The sequence below is a fragment of the Leishmania martiniquensis genome, chromosome 36 (assembly GCF_017916325.1).
Source record: "Leishmania martiniquensis isolate LSCM1 chromosome 36, whole genome shotgun sequence".
NCBI classification, from domain to species: Eukaryota; Euglenozoa; class Kinetoplastea; order Trypanosomatida; family Trypanosomatidae; genus Leishmania; species Leishmania martiniquensis.
The window spans coordinates 321,938-344,469 of record NC_090171.1 but is presented as its reverse complement, the minus strand read 5'-3'; the positions used below and the strand labels follow the sequence as shown (position 1 = coordinate 344,469).

The 22,532-nt window shown below is 58.2% G+C and overlaps 3 protein-coding genes across 3 annotated transcripts; all 3 read right to left on the bottom strand.

Moving 5' to 3' along the window:
- Positions 1 to 1,612: 1,612 nt before the first annotated feature.
- On the bottom strand, positions 1,613 to 4,288 carry LSCM1_00087 (uncharacterized protein; the record flags this gene model as incomplete). Its single annotated transcript, XM_067317746.1, has 1 exon — positions 1,613 to 4,288. One exon carries the CDS (start codon positions 4,286 to 4,288, stop codon positions 1,613 to 1,615), a length of 2,676 nt encoding a protein of 891 aa, XP_067173851.1.
- Positions 4,289 to 8,723: 4,435 nt separating this feature from the next.
- LSCM1_00086 (uncharacterized protein) lies at positions 8,724 to 11,105 on the bottom strand (the record flags this gene model as incomplete). The annotated part of the gene is made up of 1 exon (XM_067317745.1): positions 8,724 to 11,105. One exon carries the CDS (start codon positions 11,103 to 11,105, stop codon positions 8,724 to 8,726), a length of 2,382 nt encoding a protein of 793 aa, XP_067173850.1.
- A 4,637-nt stretch (positions 11,106 to 15,742) lies between these two features.
- Positions 15,743 to 21,574, bottom strand: LSCM1_00085 (uncharacterized protein; the record flags this gene model as incomplete). The annotated part of the gene is made up of 1 exon (XM_067317744.1): positions 15,743 to 21,574. The coding sequence occupies one exon, from the start codon at positions 21,572 to 21,574 to the stop codon at positions 15,743 to 15,745; it is 5,832 nt and encodes a 1,943-aa protein (XP_067173849.1).
- Positions 21,575 to 22,532: the final 958 nt, after the last annotated feature.

The following is a 22,532-nucleotide window of genomic DNA, read 5'->3' as shown; positions in this document are numbered from 1 at the left end:
AAAAAAGGCTGAGGGCGCCGGCGCATGGAGGGCGCGCTCGAAAATAGAGAAGGTGGAGGCGGACAAGCGGCGAGAGGGCCGAAGAAGAACGGCGAGAGAAAAGGCTAAGAGAGGGAACCACACGCTTTCCGCTACAAAGGAAGAAAGGGCAGGACTTGTAGAGAAAGATGATGGCGACGTCGGTGCGGTGACAAGAACGATGGATAGAAGGTCGAGCAAACGCCACCGGAGAAGGTGGGAAGACAGCGCAGAGGCGATAAAACTGGAGCAGCCGTTTCCCCTCCTCTTCTTGGCAAAAACCTACACACACACACACACACACACACACGCCACGAGGCGCACTAAAGGGAAGTGGACGGAGAGGAAAGAGAGGAAAAAAGGGGAGGAGCGACGTCGACCAGCGGAGCGTGTGACACCGCGGAAATGCACGGTTGCGCCACGGAAATCGAAGAGCGCCGTTTCACCTTTTTTCTTCTCACAATAGAAACAAATACCAAAGGATAACAGAGCCGCAGCGCCTTCTCGTCTGCTCCGGAAGAGCGAGCGGCGTCTCGAGAGCAGCCCGTGAGCTCCCCAAGGACAGCCTTTTCGGCACGCTTCACCGGCCGTCCCCTTGTACCCACCGCTACTGGCCAGGGGCAGAATTGATAGCGTGTCTGTGACGAGACACGACGAGGCGAGGAGGACAAGACGGAGTAGCCAAAAGGAGGAAAGGAGAAAGGGCTTGCGAGCGCCGCACCCTTCCCGCTTCAAAGGTGAAAGAAAAAAAAGAGCTAGCCGACTGGCTCTAGGCGAGGAAAGAAAAGCGGCAAGGGCCGCAGTAATTAGGTGCTCCTGTACGAGCTTCCTCGTCCCTCCCCAGTGTCACCGTGGAGGCGGACGCCAGAGAGCGTGAGGTACGCAAGAACGGAGCGGAGAGAAGGGGGATTGTGGAGAAAGATGCTGTGGAACATGAAGGTGCCCCACCGGGCGCAGGACGTCATGCCGCAGGTGCACGTTGTGCTCTCTTGCAGCTCAACGTACTCTTCTCATTCGGTGCAGTTCAAAGCGTGGGTGCACATGCTAGAGACGGGGAGGGGCTAGAGCCGCCTCACAAAGCGCAACCAACGCCACACACGCGTACAAGCACGCACACCACGTATCGTCAACTGGTGAAGTGTGCTAAAAGTCACTCAGGCGCGTCTCTGACTCTCTCTCTCTCGCTCTCTGCGTGTGTGTTTATTTTTTGGCGTCTTGTTCTCACTATTGTGATCGCAGTTCAGTCTCTATCGCTGTTCCGCCGCTGTCGTGAAGCGCCTCGAGCTGCCACGTGGGCTTATCAGATCTATGGCACGCCTCTGTCCCTCCTCTGCCGCTCCTCTGGGGACGCGCGACTCACATGCCCGTCCTCGCATTGAGCGAGACCGCCAGCACCACAGCCATGCGACTGTGCATTGGTCGAGGAAGAGAGGAGGAGGGGAGCGCAGCAACAGCAAAAAAAAACGCCACCTCGCGGCACAACCACGTTGCTTAGCTCGCAAGACTTTCCTCTGTTCATGTGGTTGCACGCCAACGATCGCCCCAAAAGGTGCCTGATCGATGCACAAATCTCGGCAAGCGCCGTGTGTCACACCTACGCCGGTCCTTCCAAGGCCACTGAGACTCGTCCACACGGTCTACCGCCACCAACCGACACTAGGGTCACATCCCTCTCCCCACTGGAATTTAGAATCTCCGACGCCAGCAGAACACCTTCGCAGCGCGCCGCGTCGTCGTCACCGATTTCGAAGCGCACCTCCTGCCCAGTCGTGAGCGTGATCGTGAACGTGCCCTCCTCAGCACTCCATACCGCATGCGACTCGTTAGGTCGCGTAGGCGCGGCAAAGACAAGCTCGCCATCAATGCGGACGACCACTCGCAGACAGCGATGCTCAAGCAGATCTTCCACAACGTCTTCGCCGCAGTCCTCGCGCGTATAGCGCACCTCTTTGATATGTATGCGGATTGTAACTGCGTCTGGAACAGAGGGCGCTGCGGTGGGCATCAGCGAAAGTGGTGGAGCAGGTACAGGGGCGATAGGCGGTGGCGGTGGCGAAAAATGACTGGGCGCGCCGGAAGCAGGGAGAGCAGCTACCGGTGAAGGGGGAAGTGATGAGGCGCCGGCGCGCAGTGACTGAGGGAGTACTGTGTCACCCGAGGATTCCAGTGGAGTTGCTTTCGGCACCGCTGACGTGAAGTCATTTTTGTCACGTGACGCCTTGTCTCTGGAAGACGTCGCGCTCTTGCTGGATGCACTACTACATCGCGTTGCCGCTGCGTTAGCGCCTGTCTTCTTGGCCTCCTCCACTTGAGTGGAAAGTGCCGTCAGCAACAGCGTTTCCCGCTCAACCTGCTGCGGTACGTCCATCAGGTTTCCCAAGGAATCGTGCGAGACGGGGTCGTGACGGGTAGCGGACGGGGTCGTCAAGGATACGAGCGGCAAGGTCAAACAGAAGTGCTGCTCTGCGATGGGTGTGGCATCGTCGTAGCGAGAGGGGGATAGCATAAGCCCACGACGCGATTGTTCGGCGACGCTCTCGCCTCCCGCTCGGCCAGCATCAACACATCCGAGCGGGGTCAAACTTCTCTCGCCAACTCTAGTAGCACCAGACCCTGCACGTAGAGCTGAGGAGAACGGTGATGTGCGTCGACGATATTCCGCATCACTGTGGATGCGACTTGTGGCGCCCCCGCAGTCGCAGTAGCGTCGGCCATGCATTTCTGTCACGCGCACACGGAAAGTGACTGCGCCGTGCAGCGTGCCTTTTTCAGTGGCGAGATGGACCGTATGCGCACTGAGGGTGGCTGGCATCAGCTCCAGCTCGCGTCTGCTGGCGAGGGCGGAGGCGATCAAGGTTTGCACGGCAACCGTTGCCGTCGCAGCAGCAAGCACCGGTACCTCCCCGCTGCATGCTCTACCTCCTTTCGTCTTGGCATCGGTCACGCTTTCGTACAAGCAGAGCCTCACAGCACCGCATGTGTCCCGCATCGCGTAAAACACGCAACATGTGGGGCCCTCTACAGGTACTTTCTCATCCACGCGACGGCATCGCATCCCCGAGCCCAACTTCTCTTCAAGGCACTGAGCGCGTAAAAGGATCTCTTGCATATTGTATGGGCCGTAGGCGCAGACAATAGAGCCGGCCTTCGCCGGAGCCGACACCGCCACAACGGCGTTGGGTGGTGTGCTGAGCGGGACGAAGCATGTCAGGCAGCTCAACTCCACCTCATAGAGAGGGGCGAAGCTGGGACCAACACTCGCAGGCGGCGACGCGCCAGCCCGAAATTGGGCAGCAAGCGCCTGCACCAGCCTCTGCAATTCAGTGCGTGCAGATGGCACCCAGCTGTCAGCCCTCGTCACCTCGCCTGATGAATCATCGTCCTTGTCGATGGCTTCTATTATAGGCGTCTTGCCCGTTTTGTCACCTTGGCGTGATGTAAGCTGACTCACTCGCCGCTGCAGCTCTGCCTTCTCTCTTGTCAGCTGCTCGATCTGAAGCGCGAGCTCCATGGTTTGCCGCTGATGGGTCAACAAGGAGGGCGAGGACGACGCATCCGAGGGTGCGGTTGCGGTCGCCGTCGCCGAGGGGGGTGTTTGGCTGCTACGCTTTTCTTTAATCAAGTGATACGCGTCAAGCCTCTCCATTTCGGCCGCCAACGACTTCATGGTGGCCGTCTGCCGCAGAACCGTCTGATTCGCTTCACTGAGCTCGGAAGACAGGCGGTCAATCAGACACTGCATTCGTGCCGCCTCCTGTCGCTGCGTCACAATCACCCGCTTCAGCTCGTCGTTCTCAGCCTGCTGCAGGCGTAGCGCACGCTCCGCCGCGGCGGTCCGCAAGACACAAGGCGTGGCAGGGTCATCCGCCGCGAGTCTATCAAGCGGAAGTCCCAACGAGACAGCCAATGGGATGCGCGTTAGAGACGACGATTGAAGGAAGGCCTCTTTCGTCTGGGGAGATGGGGGCGCAGACGAAGCGCCTACTGCCGGTTCCCCTGCGGCTGCTGCTGCTGCTGCGGCGGCGGCGGCCTCCGTGCTTGGTTGGGGGCGGCCACTGAGTTCACGCCGGAGGTCTCTGAGCTGATGAAAGCGACGCCGCGTGTCCACGACGGTCGGCACAGGCCCGTTCGGTGGCATCGCCCCAGTGAAAGTCTGAGGCCCGGCGGTGCCCGCCTCTGACGGTGTCGCCGAGTAAGCGGCACGATAGACTCCAGGTGGGAGATGCACCCTTACCTCCCTGCCGTCTGCATCGACTCCTGCAGTCGGCATGGCACCTTCCCAGCCCCAAACAGGCAACGCAGGAGAGCGACCTCTCTACGATCACACGAGAAGGAGAAAGAAATGAGCAAGGAGAAGAGGAGGCACGAGTTCGAGAACTGCTAGAGGTGGGGCCACCCTCCGTCACAGACAGAATGGGTAGTGAGACACATGCAAGTCCTCGCCACCGTCAGCGTCATGCACGTTCTGATCATAAGCACCGCGAACTGTTTGTGTGAGCGTGACAGAGTAGAAAAGGGGGAGGGGGAGGTTGAAGGTAGAGATGGAGGAGGCGCGATAACGGAATGTGAAAAGGGCGAGAGAGGGCAATGCCACTCCGGCAAGATGGGCAAGTCAAAGAAAAAGAGAGAGGAGAAACAATGCAGGAGGCATGGTAACATCGATTCCTACCAGCCCATCCCCTGGCATGCTGACTCCACCCTTGTAACTTCCCTGTTTACAGCTCTGCCGAGGCCCTCGCGGACAAACAGCAGCGACAGCAACCCTAAAGGCGCCTGAAGGAGGACGGTGTGCCCTTCAAGGCAGGCTGTACGAGCCACAGATGCACATCTTCGTGGCTGAGTAACAGAGAGCAGGATGGCGAACACCTCTACGCTGTTGAACTTCACATTGACCCACCTGCGCCACCCCCAAATTCGGCTCCGCAGGTACGCACAATGTCGAGGATTCATTTCGAGCTCATTACCCACACGCACAATATGGACTCGCAACCGAAGCAAATAGGTAAAGAGACGACCAGCACGTACTCTTATCAAGCGCGCGAAAGATTTTACAGAAGCATAGAGAACAGAGAGAGGAAGGGAGCGCCCACTGTGCCGTGTCGTCATCTGGAGCGGGCAGCCATTACTTTTCCTTGCACACACGGCATTCGGCGTCGTCTCGTCTCTTCTGCCAAGTGCTCTTTTTCATCAACACAAAAAAATGAGCGAAGAAAAGTGAGACGGGCAAAGCTTCATCACTTACGAACACGCACGAGACAGCGCACGAGTGAGCAGGCAAGCAAGAAGGAGAGTCGACAACGAGCAGACACGGTAAGCTCACACATGCAAAGCCCCGCAGAGGGGCCCCTAATGCCTTCTCATCGCGCTCCTTCTCTGCCATGCGAGAGGAAAGTGCACAACCACCCAGCCCGGCTACAGGGCTCTGATTGCCCAGCGCGAAGCAGCATTCGTCACGCGCTACAGCAATGCCGCGCACCTCGTCATCTGAGCCCGCCCTTCGCCTCCGGCACTCTACCCGCCGCGCGCCCCCAAGGGACCCTCTCCAGAGCCGATCGCGTGGCGTCGGTCGCCACGTGGCGCGCGTCCCCTTCAGGGCGTCGCAGGCGCTCCCCGTCAGCTGGCGGCGCGACAGCCGGGCGCGATGCTTTCGAGCCGCGCTGCGACGCAGCGCCGTCCGCGACCTGGCCGCCACCGTCGGTAGCCGCGAAGGCGCTCTGACCACCCTACGCCGTCTTCACCGGACCCGTCACCGCCAGACGCAGCGCGGCAATGAGCAAGGGCACGGGCTCCACGGTGTCCCTTCCACAGACGCACAGGCACAGAGAGGAGGGACGAGGGGGGTGGAGAGGGGAGCAGGGCATCGCACAGCATCCACCAAAGGTTTCCGCCGTCGTGAGGGAGCGCAGAAGCGCGCGGGGAAGGAATGAGAATAATATATCGAGGTGGCCACGCTGTCTGCGTGGCAAACCGAGGCGCAATACCTGATCAGCAAGAGGGGGGCTGTAAAAAGAAGGCGATGACAATGGAAGGCGCGCACACAGACACCAACGCGTATACAGGCACCGACACTGGCCCAGGCAGGAGAAAAAGGGAGGGATGAATGAAGAGGAGAAAAGAAAGGAAAGGGGGTCACATAGGCAAGTATGAAGAGGACTCTCAAGGCACACGAACATGGAAAAAGGAATGGCAGAGGTATTTTTTTATTCAAATAGAATCGGAGAAGGTCACCCATGCGCATCATATCTCCAGAAGGTGGAAGGAAGGGGGGAGAGGGCAAAGAATAAGCCATTGAAGAAAGACATCCGCTTCACGATGAAGTAACAAAGAGAGAAAGAGAGAGGGGAAAAAAACACGCACAATAGAAAGGGAAGCAACCCTGCACGTCACCCACACACTCACCAACAACCAACAGACACAGCCGGGTAACAAAGGGGGGAAGCAGAAGATCTACGAAATGACTGAGAGGGAGGACCGCAGCCACCCCCTCACGTCTTCACTACTCCGCAACCTCTGGCATGCACCCATGACTGCGTACAAGAGAGGACACCAGCACCAGCTCATCACATATATATATATATGTGTGTATAGCAACATCATCGCACGAATATGTATACATCCCCGCCATGCACCAGCAAAGGAGGAGACACAACGAAAGCTAAAAGAAAAATGGAAAAGTTGCGAAGCAACTTGAAGACCAAGCAAAAAAAGGCGAATGTTTTTCAAAAAGAAAAGAGCGCAAAGGAAATGCAGAAGCGATGCACCGCCGCCTTTCATACACGCGTCGAATAAAACAACAGCAAAGCTGTACTCACTTGGCCGAAGGGAGGCATCCGCCTTGAGGCGGTGTAATGGCAGTATGCATGTGTATATGTATGTAAGATGTGCAGATGTGTGATGGAAGGAGAGGTGATGCAAAAGAAACAAGGAGATCCCGAAAAAAAAGGTGAGGGTAGAAGTGCTGTAAAAGGAGACTCCATCACTCCTCCTCCTCCCCCGCCGTGTCGAAGATTCAAGCGCAGCAAGCAACAGAGCACTCATGCCTCTCAAGAGAGAGCGAGCAGCAAGAAAGAAATGGCCTAAATCAAAAACAAAAAGAGAGGAAGGAAACGTGATTCCTGTCCCGTCTGTTACGCCGATGTGAGTCGTAAAAATACCCAATCATTGTGTTCTCATCCTCTTTTGTGTCTGGGTGGATCGTATGCCTGCGTTTCACCACTAGAAGTGCCTCACTCAACGCTCCACGTGAAGGTCCACAAAACCACGCAGTATTCGAAGACCCAGCAGCGACAACATGATCAGAAGCGCATCCGTTGGATCCAGAGGAGAACAAAACAGCTATGCGTGCACCGCGATCAGCGCCATGCGACCCCGAGCAGTCCCGCATGCATCCAACCATGTGGGCCGCGCTCAGGGTCCTGCGCTAGGGCAGAGGCGGTGGGGTGGGGCCGAGGCGCATGCGCTACATGAGCCCAAGAAGCAAGTACCCCATCTCTGCTCCCCTCAGCAGCTCACCTGATCAACTTGTGCTGGGGCCATCATCATCGCCTCCCTCTTTCGGCGACTCGATCCGTTCTGCTGAGTGCCCCCCTTACCCTTTCTCGTGGCACACATACACTCGCTCGTGCTGAGCAGCTAGCAGGAGCGCCAGCATCACCCGGAAAGGAGGAGAGAAATGATGAAAGAGGGTGTACATAAGGAGTGCAAAAAGCGCCAGACCAAATAAACCACGAGGGTCTCAGGTGAGAAGAATACATGGGCAAAAATACACACACACAAAACATATGCGATAAGGGGCGACTTCGGGCAAGGCAAAAGGGGTCTACGCGTGGAAACGTTTGGGGGGAGGGGGAGGGAAGGCAGCGAGAAAAAGGTCCCGTGGGGAGCCTGTCTTCTCTCTCCCCCCTTCCGTCCGGCCACGCCGCGCATAAATGAGAGCAAAACAAGAAAAACAAGAGAGATGACCGCCACTGAGTAAACGATGACACACCCACTCACATGAAAGAGACTCCACCGACAAGAAGCAGTTCATCGAAACTGACAAGCGACACACAAAACACCGAGCCGTTGAGGTTAGCGCATGTGTTCGAATGCCCAATACCAAAGAAGGACCAGGAAAGAGGGGCACCCACCGTAGCAGTAAAAGAAAAAAACTGTTCTCGTTCTTTTTCCACCCCACATACCGTTGCCAGTGATTATGCTTCGCGTATGCAGCCGTGCCACGGCGATGCGATCGCATCCGCACTGCACAGTGAGGTTCACTACCTCGGGCTACGGGCAGGCGCAGAACAAGCAGCTATGCTTCCGCTGCAAAGTACTGCCCGAAGAGGCGACACTGCCCCTCAACTCGTCATGATGAAAAGTCGTCGTGCCAGTGGGCTTCTCCTCTGCCATGCGAGAGGGAAGTGCACAACCACCCAGCCCGGCTACAGGGCTCTGATTGCCCAGCGCGAAGCAGCATTCGTCACGCGCTACAGCAATGCCGCGCACCTCGTCATCTGAGCCCGCCCTTCGCCTCCGGCACTCTACCCGCCGCGCGCCCCCAAGGGACCCTCTCCAGAGCCGATCGCGTGGCGTCGGTCGCCACGTGGCGCGCGTCCCCTTCAGGGCGTCGCAGGCTTCCTTTCCACACACACACACACGTATATATATATATATATTTACATCCACCGCATTCTTACGTGAAAGCGTATGGTCACCAAGGCACCTTAGCGGTTGCCATTAGGTTGCTCGCCCATGGAGACGGGCCGCATCGTCGGTATAGAAGAGACAGAACCGCCCATGGTGGGATTTGTCGTGCACGAGTCCGGTTGCGGGGATGCGGCCCGGTGGATGTATGCTCGCGAGGGCAACGCGCTTGGGGCAAGGCGAACCTTCGCGACCGTGGAAGCAGTACTAGTCATTCCTCGCTGCATCGGGGTAGAGAGAAGGTTCTGCTGCGACGTGGTCGAAGTGCCGGGATACGGATTGCTCGAATTGGAGGCGGCTAGGCGGAGATGCGCCTGCATGGCGGGGTCCTCGTCACGCATAGAGCCATTGCGGAACGTGCTTGTGGTGGACGCGTCAAAGCCAGGCAGCGCGGTCGGTGAGAAGTGCAGACTGGCGTCAAAGTCGAGAGGATGAAGCGAGCAGCTATGCTCGCCCGGCGCGATACCATCGTAGCGCCCTCCCTCATCGCCCAACGGGTGTGCGACGGCACGGTAGCCGCTGCTGCTGCGGTACGTCGGCATCAGCTGCGCCGCCCTGTCGTGCGCACTGGTGGAAAAGCCGCCATCCCCCGTGTTGCCGCTAATACCCATGTCATCGCCGTTGCGGACAGCCTCGACTGTACTGTTGGCCGATTCCGGCGAAACAAGAGCCACCAGTCGGCGCATTCCTTTCGTGCCTGTCGAGAGGAGCTGCACGTTCCCCGGCGTGTACTGCATGGCATAGCTGCCTTCCATCGGCTGTCCGCCGCCACGACTGCCGGGGAGCCTGCTGTACGATGTCGATCCCTCTGGCAAGGAAGTGACGCTGCCATAGGGGTTGAAGCTATAGCTGCCATCGCTGTTCATGTGGCGCGCGCCGAACAGGCTCATGTCCGGCGCGCTCGTGTTGAGGCGGCGTGTAAGAGACGTGTTGGCGCTGACGAGGCGACTGGTGGGTTCGACGTCTTCGTCCACCTGCACATGCTCGAAGAGGGCACCGCTAGAGCCCGAGTCGTCATCTGCGGCTGCCTTCACATCTATGGCGTCGCTGTGGTTTTCCTCGTTCGTCAAACTCACCACATAAGGGCGCGACACCGCCTGCACCGCGGCGGCCTGCTGCTGCTCCTGCAGCTCTTTTTCCATCAAAGGGCCGCGCAGCAGCTCCATCTCATGCCAAAGCCGCCGCTTCTCCTCAGCGGGCGCGTCAGGGGACTGCTCCAGCGCGGCGTACTCGCGCGCAAGGCTGAGGTACTGCGGGAAAACGTGGATCTGATTGCAGCACGAGCCGGCCGTGCACTTGCCGCGTTGGAACAGCAGGCACACACTTGCCAGCTTCTTAATCGAGCCCTGGAAAAGGCCTCGAGAGAATCCTGCAATGCTGAACTTCGGCAAGGAGATGCTGCTCTTGAGCTGCGGGTCGTGCACCGTGAAGGTATCATCGGGTGCGAGGGAGAGGTAGCGGTTTTGAAGCTCGATGAACCACTGATCGAACTCCGCCTTCTTTGCCTGCATCCACCGGTGATCAATGTGCACCTGATTACACCACCGTTCCCACTTGCACTGCATTGGGTCAGTCGAGTAGAGGCCGCAGCTTGTCGGCACCTGCATCATGGCGTGCGCGTGCGCGTGGTTGCCGGCGCCACGGGCGCGCTTTGCACGCGTCGCCGGGTCGACGTAAAGGCCCTTGGTGAAGACCAGAGAGCTGATGGGCACCTCCACCACTTCCTTAAGCTCCGCCACGAATATGCTAAACGTCTTTTCCGCGTCTGTCTTCATTGTCTGGCGGAACTCACACTCCCTATCGAGCAGCCACGAGCTCATCTCCATCCGCGTTTCCGCCAGGTATTCAGGTCTTACGTGCACATCGTGGCAGCGGTCACTAGCAGCGCACCGGCCCTCCTGGAATGCGTCGCAAATGCGCACGACGCAGCGCGAGCCGTAGGCAATGGGCTTTGGTGGCTTGCTGAACAGACGCGTGCTGCCTACAGTTGGAACCACCGTCGACGGCGTCACCACCACAGGCGCCTTGAGCTGGTTGTCGTGTACCTCGTAGTCGGTTGTAGCCTGCTGATCGTACCCTTGTTGTTTGCGCGGGCCGACTGCTTCGCCTCCTCGGTCACGCGCATTCGTACAAACACCGCGGGTCCCGTTTCCACGGTAAACGCTGCCACTGATAGGCATGTTCATGTTGGCTGCAGCATTATACTCGTAGGTGGCGCCCACGGAGGGGTCTGCGTGATAGCCGTATGGGTGGCCACGGCAGTGGCCACCCGTGCTGGCATAGTCATACATCATACTACTGGCCCCCAGCCCTTGGCCGTATGTGTTCGACGGCGCATACGCTTGATACATGTGGCTGTTGTCGCTGCCGTTAGCCGCCGAGCCGTACATTGTGTATATCATCTTGTAGTCCCCGTATATGGTGAACGGTGGCAGGTCAGCGAAACAACGTAACGATGCGCGGTCGTTGCCCTCAAGAAGAAAGTTTCACACAAAGTCGGCCGTTCAGATCGCTCTTCTGTCTCTTGTCGAGAGAGATCGACAGAGGGTAGCGGTGGCAGGGACGCCTCCTGATTTCTTTTTTTCTTCCAAAAGGTATGTCCAGACTGTGTGTGTGAGTGTGTGTGTGTGTGGGAGGGAGGAAGAACCCTAGAGGTTGATTTTCGCGCGAGCCGTCGGCCTAGAGCCCCTTGCGGTCTTCCTCTTTCCGATTCCACACCTCTGCTGTGTGCGTGTGGAGAGGGGAGGGAGGGGGTGGGAGGTCGCTGCGCCAAGGAGGAGCGCAACGCCGTTCCCTCCACACCACCAAAAAAAAATGACGAAAGAAGAGTACCGTAACGACGAGAGAGGGTTTGCCAAGAGCAGCAACGAAATCGGAGGCGAGAAAAAGAGCCGAAGATCGATCGACGAGCGCTACCAGCAGGAAACGTAATAGCCCCTGTGTGAAGTCAAAAAGGTATCGAAACGAAAAAAAAGTGAGGCTGAGGAAGAGAGAGACAAAACGGAGCGGCAACTATCAGCAGGACCCGTGCCCTCGAATGGCGACGCACCGACTTCCTTTTTTGTCTCTCTTGCTTTGTTGCCGTTCGTATTGCCAAAGCGCTGTTTCCCTTTTGTGATTAGGAGTGTGTGGATGTGTATGTGTATGTGTATGTGTGTGTGTGGCTGGTGCGGCCACGTTACGATGTCTCGCCGGTAGCCTTTCAACAGAAGAGAGCGAGAGAGGAGAGGATGACAGACAGTAGGACACACAGACGAGCACACACACACACACACACGCACACCTACACGCGCACACGAGAAGGAGAGGAAGAGTGAGAAAAGATGTACGATATTAAAGAAGCGGCGAAGGAGAAGACAAAAATGTTCACAGCGAGGGAAAATAAATAAAAACTGATGAGAGAAAGGCAAAAAAAATGAAAAGGGAGCAACACGACGGGTGAGATCAGAAGGAAAATGCGCAGTGAAGAAGGAATGGAAGACTGGCGCCAACGAGAGGAGAAAGAGCGTGAGAAGAACAAGGAAGAGCGCAGGAAGAGGATTCAGACTGGCCGTAGCTTAAAGGCATCAGGCACATACGCAAGATGAAACAACAACAAGAAGAGGAGGACGGAGAGGCGGAGAGGGGAAGAAGGCCAAAGGCGCCTCTCTCGTTCGACTACGATCTCTGTAGATGAAAAAAAAAAAAGAAATGCGAAGCAAGCCCAGGAAGCAAACAAATTGAGCTCTCGCGCACCCAACGCAGCGCGAGAAAGGGAAAAGGCAGGAGAAAAAAGAAAAGAGTAAGAGAGGGAAGCGCCGAGGAGGAAAGGGAATGAGGGCCGTCAAAAAGGAGGAGGAGGCGGGAAGGGGAGTTGATCGAGCGTGGGGTTCGACGGCTTCGATGGCTTAAAAAGAAATATCAGAAACGACCAAGAGCGAAGGGAGTCGGGAAAGAGAGGCGAAAGCGTAAGGCAAGAAAATGGAATCGAAGCACGCAAAGGATGAGGCGAGAAAAAAACAATACGTACCCGAAACACGAGCTTGGGGGGGGGGCGGGTACAGAAGTGCGCGCTGGCAGACCAAACACGGAAGACCGGTATACGCGTATGCCCACGCAGCAGCGCGTTGAATGGCTGGACAGCGAGAGGGAGCTAGAGAGGCAGAGAGAAGAGAAGAAAAGATGTGCGCCTTCACGCGGCGGTCAGAGGCGTTTTGCACGCGCGCAGATGAGAGGGGTACAACACAGGGAAGAATCGTATATATCAATTCACAGAGCGATTGGCAACCTGGGGAGGCACTGCAACAAACGGCTCGTTAGCCAGGAGAGGAATGATGTTGAGGTAGGGAGGGCTGGGGCCGAGGGGCGAAGCGAAAAAAAAGAAAAAAGAAAAAGCGCAAAAGAAAAAGGAAAGTGATCCGGTGGGAGTGGTGGGAGAAGCGAGGCGGTGAGGTAATGTCAGGCGAGGGCAACACCCAACACGACCAGCAGTAACGGGGCGACGATGCTGAGCACGTTGAAGCGAAAAAAAACAGAGAGGCACGGAGGAAAGGGGAAAGAGGAAAAAAGAAAAACGAGGACGACAGCGACAGTCTCGCTCGCTCTAACCTCGCTCAGTAGGTGAGTACGGCCACAGAATTCACGGCGAGACGATCGACTTCGTGAGAAGGCGGGGAGGGCTTCCTTGGTGGCGGTTTCGTTCTTCTCTTTCCTGCGTCTGACCCCCAGGCGCTTCTGTTCTGTCTGTCGAGGGTAATTGCCGAGGAAGACGTCCGCCACGCGCTGAGTATCCCTTGTTCTGCGCGGGAAAAATATGGCCCACTATGAGAGCTGTAACCCTTTTGTTTCGTGCGTTCTCGTTTACGCCTCCTCCTTGTTTGTTTTTCTCCGTTTCTTGATCGCTAGTGTACACTCGGGGAATGTGGCCAAACTCACCCCAGATGAGGTGACGCAAGCAAAACCTCCGTGTCGCGGAACACCACCTGGCGCCAACTTGGGTGTGCGCGTATGCCGAGGCGCCTCAAGGAAATCGGGCGTGTTCCCTCCGCTTCAAGCTTTGAGAGCCTTCCAGAGGAGCCGTCGATGGCGGTAAGCAATGGCAATCGTGAAGAGCGGTAGCCTGAGAAGCAGAGAATGAGAAACGAGAAAAACTAAAGAGCGGCAAAGGGAGACGGAAAAAAAAGTCGTGGCCCACAGCGCCCCCGACGCAGCACTGCACGTACAAAGTAGGGGGGAAGGGGGGCGAGATAATAGCACGCACACACGCACACGAACACAGATAGGCACAATGGCGCCGAGGAAGAGGGGAGCACCGCGCAAAAAAATAGAGGAAAAATTGATGCAGCGGGTCTTTGCAGAATATTTTCTTTGTTGTTATTTATGTGGGTGTGTTCGACTTCCCGTTTTTTTCTTCGTGTTTGTTTTGGGGGTGAGGGAGAAACGCTCCAGTGCACGTATGAGTGTATGTCGGCAAGAAGAGCCGTATGCGTTCGACGAGAGTGGCTACAAGGGATCCTGTTCAGTGCGTACACGCACACATCCAGAAGCGCCGACACACAGCTGCACGCATGCACGCAGGCACTACCTGCGAGACGCTTCGCTAGAAATCGATCGTACTGAGCGGGTAAACGGGAAAAAAAATTCAGCGGCAAGAAGGAAGAGAGAGAGAGAAAGAGAAAGAGAGCTGCGCGAGAGTGTGTAGAGACGTACAGCAGAAAATAAAGAGGGGCGTAACACGGAGAAGATGCGAGACGAGTCAATGAACCTAAGATACAAGAGCGAGTTGAACGAGAATGAGCTGCAGCAGAACAGCGCGAGCGCGTGCGTTGGGTATGAAATGCAGCATATGTTTGTTCGCATGTCACAAGAAGACGAAACCGCGACAGAGAAAGGTGTGGGTGTGTGAGAGAGAGAGAACAGTCAAGCGAAAGGCGAGACGGTGACGATAGGTAGCGATGTCTAAAGGCTCACATGATCCCGCGCGCAGCCCCCGCAGCCTGTGCAGGGAAAGCCCAGCGCACAAGTGGCCCCACGAAGTTTGAGAGCAAAGGGCGACGTGGTACACCCTCCCCTTGCCTCCTAACCGGAAAGGTGGCAGCACCCGGAGAAATATAGTAGGCTTCTTTCTAGTGCCAGCGGCGGCAGGCATGGGGCCATGTTGACGTGAAGTGAATCGCCACTGTTCCTCATGCGAGTTCCTTCGGCACTCACCCCTCTCCGCTTTGCACTCGTTCGATAAATGCGAAGTCACGCCCCATGACGACGTTGTGCAACGTAGAGTATATCGCTTCTCTGCCCCTGCCTTTTTCCTTCGAGGGTAAGGGGGAGGGTGTGTGTGTGTGTGTCTCCGATTCGAAATTGCGACTCCCTCTTAGCCAGAATTGTGCACAGTGCGCGCAATGCAAGCGCCTGCGATACGCGCATTTCAGAGAGAGCATGAGAGTGGGAGGGGGGAGGGAGGGAGCGAGATGAAACGCCCCACGCTGCGCGGAGGCGCCCAGCAGCCTTCAAAAGGTCAAAGACATACGAAAGAAAAATGGAACGGCTTCAAGGCGAGCGTATGCCTCTATGGTGGAGTCAGAGTAGCGAAACGTGGCCGAGACGAAGAAAACTGTGACGTCGCATTCTGCGCGCAGAGAACCGAGAAAAAAGTGCGCGACCGCCACCGAGAGCACACACGCGCAGAGGAAGGACAGCATCCATCACTACGACACAATGCGCCCACAGACCAAAACAGAGAAGAAAAAACGCACCAATACCCACTCTCACACCCACCGAGAAAAGGTGCGCAAGACGGTACGGAGAGTGAAAGGGCCCTCTTCCCCGCACGCAGTGCTTGGCGCAGCCGCAGTTTCATGAGGGCTCCACAAGAGCACAGCAACGCCCCCGCCCCCACATCAACGGCAACATCATATGGCGTAGGTTCCACCCACTCCCGCCGCCTGCGATAGGGAACCGCAGGGAAAACATCCACTTGCAGTTGGTGTGCCAGCGATAGCGATACAAGCGCGCCCGTCTCCCTCCGCCTCGCGTCCCCACAGTCCTCGTATGCTCAGCCGGGCTAGCTTCGGTTGCCGAAGATGGAGAAAGAGACGGCCGGCAACGCCTCCTGCGCTTCCCTTGTAGCAGGCATCGCTGACAAGACTGTAGAGCGGCACCCCACCGTCTCTGGAAGAGACGCGGTGCGCCGAGCATCGCTCAGCGTCAGTGTCACCACTTGCACCTCACCCGCCTCAACGGCCAACAGCCTTGATACAGGCAAGGCAGCATGGCCGAGTGAAAACGCAGCGGCAGAGTCGCTTCCGGTCCTGACGCTGCGACGTCGAGCATCACCATTCGCGGAAACCTCCGCTCCTGAGGCAGCAGCCGTGGGGGAGATGCCCTCTGCCTCGACGCCCCCCTCCACCACATTCACTGCCGTCAGCTCCACCACGAGTGCTCCATCCCTCGGAATCTCCCCGCAGGGCACCGCAGCGCACGCGTCGGTTGGGCCCCACTCGGCATGGCTCAGTGACCCTATCTCCCGCTCCACCGACAGGAGAACGTGGGGGCCGTGGCGTACGACGAGACGAACATACTTGTCGGAGGCGCTCGGCAGGATGTCGCAGATGCTACTGACACTAAGCACCACCGTTGGTGCGAGGGCAGAGGACTTCCGGGAGGCGCTCACGTCGGCGTCCAGAGCCGCGCCGTCGGTGCCCTCTGGATTACAGTATGGTAGGTGCGCTGACGGCGTATCAGCTCCGACGGACATCGACGTCAGCGGCACATCCGCCCCTTGCTCTGCTGTCGTGCGTGCCGGGCGGTCGAGTGAGCCAAGCAGCGTAAAGACCTGTATGTAGCCCACCGTTCTGTCGGCCGCCACGCGTGCACGCGTCGTTGCGTTGAGGGACGGCTGCGTGCCTTTAGCGCTCCCGTATAAATGCTTGCACCGCGGAAAAAGAGGGTACCTGTGGAGAGCGGTGTTGAGCAGTTGGGGAAGCGGGACGGCGACTTGGCCGATGAGACTGATGTTATCCACGACCCCGTCGTAGACCGCGAAGAGACACTGGTGAGGGCGCTCTGGCTGCTGATGGTCGACCTGCACAGCAGCCTTGTTGCCGCCTTCGTGCGGTGACGGGATCCGCAGCAGCACGCTCGCCTTGGAGAAGGGCCACCTCGGCTTTGTGGTCGCTTCCTGTAGAGAAGTGCGCAGGTACGGCACGGAGTCAACAGAAAACGTGCCAATCGCATCTGTTTGAAGCTCCGCTGTCGCACCGCCGGGCAGTTCGGTGCACCCGCTCACGTGCAGCAGGAGGAGCGTTGCATGCTCGGAGAGCGGCGGATGAGAGGAGGACGGCGGACCTAGAGCAGCGACGGTCATGGAGGCCTTATAGGCAGCACCGCGCGCGGGTAGCTCAAAAACAGGAAGACAAAGGCTGCGCAGGCGCACTACACCGCGTCCAGGTGGGCTGAGGGAGATACTGTGCCGATGGCCCGGCCCGAGGCCGCGATCGCTGAGCGTGATGGTCGCGCAACCAACCACCTCCTTCTCGTCGCTGTCGCACACCTCCAACTGGTAGGACACTGTGCTGCCGCACAGACGCGGGCACCGCAACAAGCAGCTGGCCTCGGACATTGTCCACGATGCCTCAAAGGCGCTGAAGACGAGCGGTGTGCGCATCTTCTCTGCCCCGGTGCCGTCACGGAGCACGATGAACGGATCAGGGGTGATGGAGAAGCCCTCCCTCGCGAGCGAAAGCTCCTCCACAGCGAGGTGCGTGACCCAGTCGCGGCTGCGATTCTCAAAGCCATCCTTCATTCTCGCGCCCAGGACACTCACCACAAGGCTGCCAATCACCAGTCTGCCCGTCTGCGCCTGTAGAAGCGGCAAACGCCTTAGTCCAATGCCACCAAAGATAAGCTCGTCTACCGTTGCCTCAGCAGAAGCGATGACGGAATCTTTGTGGCACAGGTCAAAGGTCAGGACGCCACCGTCACTGGAGATTATGGCAAAGCTTTTTTCCCCTGGCCAGGCGGGGCTTCGTGTCTTCGGCCTCACACGGTCGGTTTCCAGCAATGTCCTCGTTGTGCCGCCGTTGTAGAGGGACACCGTGATGCCGGCCTCGATGCGGTGCCTGAGGCCCTCCACGGACATCACCTGCAGGAACAGCGTCGCACTCTCCGACAGGCCGGAAGAGCCTGCAGGCGACTTCTCTCTCGTTTCGAAGTACTGCCGCAGCACCTTGTACTTGGAAGCGGTCACAGCCAGCATGGTGACGGTCATGTGCGGCTTCATCGCGCCCTTCTCGCCCCTCCCACCAGCCTCGCTGCTATTCAGGTCAGAGTCCAGATCTGCGCTAATGGGGAAACCCGTCACGGAAAGCTCTCTCAGCGTCATGGCACGCTGACCTACCCCACCGTTTTCGTGTATACTCGCCGTCGACAAGGACGTCTGGTACACGATACGGCTCTCATCATCCGCGTCGCAGACAGAGAAGATGATCTCATTCCCACGCCGTACAAAACTAATGAACGACGAGTGCTCGATGGCCCAGCACGGTGACGTGCAGTTCTCCATGACCGAGGTCCTCACAAGGGCGCGCTGCCCCAATGTCGCCTTCACAATGGGCCGCCTGCACCGCTGCATCACGTCAGGTGACAAGTGGTCGCACTTGAGCACGTGGAGAAGCAGAAGCACCATAGAGTCGGCGCCCATTTCGCTGTCCGCCGTCGCCTCATCCGGTGCCCACATCTCGTCCCGCTGAAGCGGAAGCACTTTGACGTAGTCGTCAAAATAGTTTTGATCCTCAATCTTCACGTAGCGATCCAGCAGCGAGGCATGGCGGTCGACGCCCAGTTTGTTGCTGAACTGGTTGAAGTCCACGCTGGTGGGGCGCGCACGCACAGGTGGCATCACGCGAGACTCGCTAGAGCTCATTGGGCGCGTGGCACCGAGAGCCGTCGATGACAGAAAATCATCGCGCCCGCTGCCGCAGCGCGGCGAGGGTGGCATCCCAGACGGTGGGCGCACAAAGTGGCTGCGACTAAGGGAGGCGCGCGGGTTCAACGAGGCAGCGAAAGCACCGCTCGCCTCACCAGTCGCGCCAAGGCTGGTGGAACGACGAGTGCGACCGAGTGATGCGCTCAGCACAGGCCACCCCGTCGGAGCGCCGGCGGTGGCCTCTCCATCGAGTACATCATCCACATGGTGCACGTTGAGAATGTTCGCCGCTTCCGCGGAATCGCGCACCGACGACGACGGCTTTGCACGTTTCAACATGAACTCGCTGCCTGCCAGCGGCGAAACGCCGATCTCCTCTAGCTGCATCACCTCGCTGACCGCCACCGGTGCCTCGGCATTGTGCATGGTGTCCATGATGCTTGCCTCGCCCACACTGTCGTCCTGTGGTCCCGTGGCCTGTGTGCCGTCGTCGTCTGTAACGAGACGGACGTTGCTGTCCTTCACCTGCCGCAAGAACCTCGGCTGCTTCTCTGTTTCAATGAGGAAGAGTTGCTCTACAATGATTGTCTGCAGCTCGCCAGCGTCTCCGCTGATGTCGCAGTCAGCCGGGCTCGCGGGTGTCTCGAGCTGCACGGCAACCAGCCGAAGTACTTTTTCATTCAGGGTCTTTTCCACCTCCTTGTCGACCTCACGGAGGTCGCGTGTGGGAGCGGGGGTGTACCCCTTTTCCTTCTCACCACACAGCCCCTCCTGCAGCCGTGTGATGGCGTACGTCGTCCACTGCTCCGGCGTCCAGTCTACACCCACACCTCTGCCTCCAGGCGGGCTGAGACCTTCCGTCGCTGCGCCTCGCAAATATCTCTCAGCCACTAACTGCTGCGACAGAGAAGGGCGTCTGCTGGTGTGGCTGCAAGCGCTGTTGCTACGTGCTTTAGAAGGCGTCATCGTCAAGTCGGTCGACTGCGCACGACTTCGTTGACTGCTAGCGCGCGAATGCCAACCGTTTGCCGATGCGTTTGGGGTGACAGGAGCGTCGAAGCACTCCACAATGCTGCTTTCTCCCCGTTGGGCGCGGTAGAGGCTAATACCTTGCCGGCACACCTCTATCGCCTGCGCATCGGCGCGATACTTCTCCAGCACCCTTAGTACCGCCTCCCGCTCAAACTTCCAGACGCTCACCGTGGAGTCACACACGACTGCATAGGGCCACAGGTGCGGCTTCAAGCACAGCTCGCCAAAGAAGTCACCGGCGCTGCGCGCCTCTCGCCGCACCTCTGACGGCAGGGACGGAGTCTGCTTCCCTAATGAGTCCCATCGCCCAGCCACCGGCGATTCGACTCCGCGAGCGGTGCCGTTCGAAGAAGATGACAACTCAGCAACGGTGGCAGTCTTGATCGCGCTCTTCAGCGTCACCGAGCCACGGCCGATCACACAAAAGAAAGTGCAGGGTGTGCAAGTGGAAGTCAGCGTGTGGCCTTGCGGGAGGTGCAGCACAGTGGCGCACCGTGCGATCTCCTCCCGCATCGCGTCCGTCGTATGCCCGAGGCATGGTACACCGCTCAAAATGGACACCAGCCCAAAAACGTCGCGTGTTCGGCCCTCCTCCATCCACCGTGCCTGCCGCTCCATCGCCGCGGCAATGATGCGCTGAGCACGCTCAGGGTACTTGAGGAAGCGATGCAGCAGGTGGCGCACATGCAGTGCGTAAAGCTCACAAACGGTGGCCGCCAACAAGCTGCAGTTGCGCCTGTCGTGAAAGAGGACGCTCTCTTCACCCACAGCCGCCCCGGCTTCAACGACCGCCAGCGCCTCGCCCTTCACGATCGCAATAAGGGCACCACGGCGCACGACGTAGATATACGGGCAGTAGTCACCCTCCTCAAACAGCACATCGCCGACGGAGAGAACGCGCACTTCCATGGCGCGGCTCAACTTGACGCGGTCGCTCGGCGTCAACAGTGACCACATCCACGAGCGGAGAAGCACCGCGGATGTGGGGAAGTAATCAGCCAACAACATGTCGCGGCGATGCGGCAGAACAACGTCGCGGAGGTTGCGTCCTATCGCGTCGGCTACATGAAGCGATGTGTGTGTCATGCGATAGGTTATCTCCCAGAACCAGCGCGAAGGAATGATGGCGACGTCCGCCTCCTCGTCATCTCGGGTCGCGAGGAACGACGTGGCGCGATCCTCGCACATGACAGACATCAGACAGAGGACGCTCATCGCCTTGTGAAGTCTACGTGCTTGCGTGCAAATCGCACGCGAGGCACCGCCACTGACTGTTCGCGACTTCCGACCACCGGGCTCCTGACGCCGCTCTTCCAACTCGCCGTACAGCAGCACCACAATGCCACAAGACACGTGGGGCTCGTTGGCGTACACAACGATCTCCTTGGGCGCGAATGACCTAAACATAGCGCCCTCTGCCAGGCTCTCGAGCATTCGTTGCGGACATTCAGCAAGCTGCGACTTGCTGCTCATGATGGCGGCCACCACCGATTCAGGAGTGTACCGGCGAGGCGGCCGCCCATTCTTCCAGCGCATGCACCGCCTGCACCGCAGGACGACTCGCATCACTACTGGTAAAAAGAGGCGGCGCAGTCGGCATATGGCGTCTTGGCCCTCGTCAGAGGCAAAGTCGATCGAAGCGCGTGGGCCCAAAGAGCTCCGTTGCGCCGCAGCGTCGATGACGCTACCACAACGTAGGCGGGGATTCGTGCTCGTTGCGCCGATGGAAGAGTCGCGTCGCATCGGCTTCACGTGATGCATTCCTGTGCTGCGCCGAGATGCTGTGCCATTGGGCAGGTGATGATGCACATGACCCGGAAAGCGCTTTGGGAGCGGGGGTGCAGTGCTGGAGGCGCGTGGTGGCGGCCCCAGCTTCGCGGCACTGGAACGGTGCGCAGGAGCAGAAGCCGGATCATAAACCTGCGATGAAGTTGGCATGTCTCACAACAGCAGCAAACAAAACAGCCTACAGAAGAAGGGGGGAGAGGAGGGACGGAAAGAGACGTGAGTGACGGACCGAGAGGGAGCGTGCCACGATAGCAGAGTGTGTCATGCGGAAATAGACCGTACGTTGAAAAGGGAGGGTGGGGAGGGGGAGACGAAGGAGGTGAGCCAAAGGCGGCGACGGTGGCGAGAGGACGATGGGAAGTGCTTCGCTGGAGAAAAGGTCGGAGGGGAAGAAGGGGGGAGGAGAGGAGGCCACTAAAAGGGACGAGGGAGCAAAACGAATGGAGAACAAGAAAAAAAGTGCAAGGTAGCCACGGTAGAAGCGGGCCTGTACGCGCCTTTGCCTCGGTGTCGTCCCCCTTCCAATACGGTAGCAGAGCGGGGCGAAACAGAAACAGTTGCGTGCGTGTGTTGAGCTCGCCGTTTTGTTGGGACGAGAGACAATGAGACGGTGCTGGTGAACAGAGACTGGACATGAAAAAAGGGGGAAAGAAAGACACACACACGAATCTCCAACACTGTGTCAATCGAGTCGCCAGAGGCAAGACGTGCGTAGGCACCTGACACTGGCTGTCCTTGACGACAACGTGCTGCAACGGCCCCAAGGACAGAAGGGTGCGGCGGCGCAGTTCGTTTTCTGTGCCAGTGACACAGCATACATATGCCTAACTGCAAGCCGACTATCGTTATAGGCGTGAAAAAAAAAACGGGTGCCGTCCGAAGCGCAGAGCGAGAAAATATCTGTAAGGTGAAGAACGGAAGGGAAAGCGACAGGTGCAGGACAGTGGGTCACGAGGCCCACAAAGAGTACTGACTTCTGTGTGATGAGAAGAGGAATCGAGTTGCCTAAACGTGCGTTGGTGTATAGGGGGCGAAGTTTCCCCCCTCTCGAGCAGCTATTGACACGAGAGAGAGAGACAGAAGTAAGAAAAGAGAGGCAACGACGACG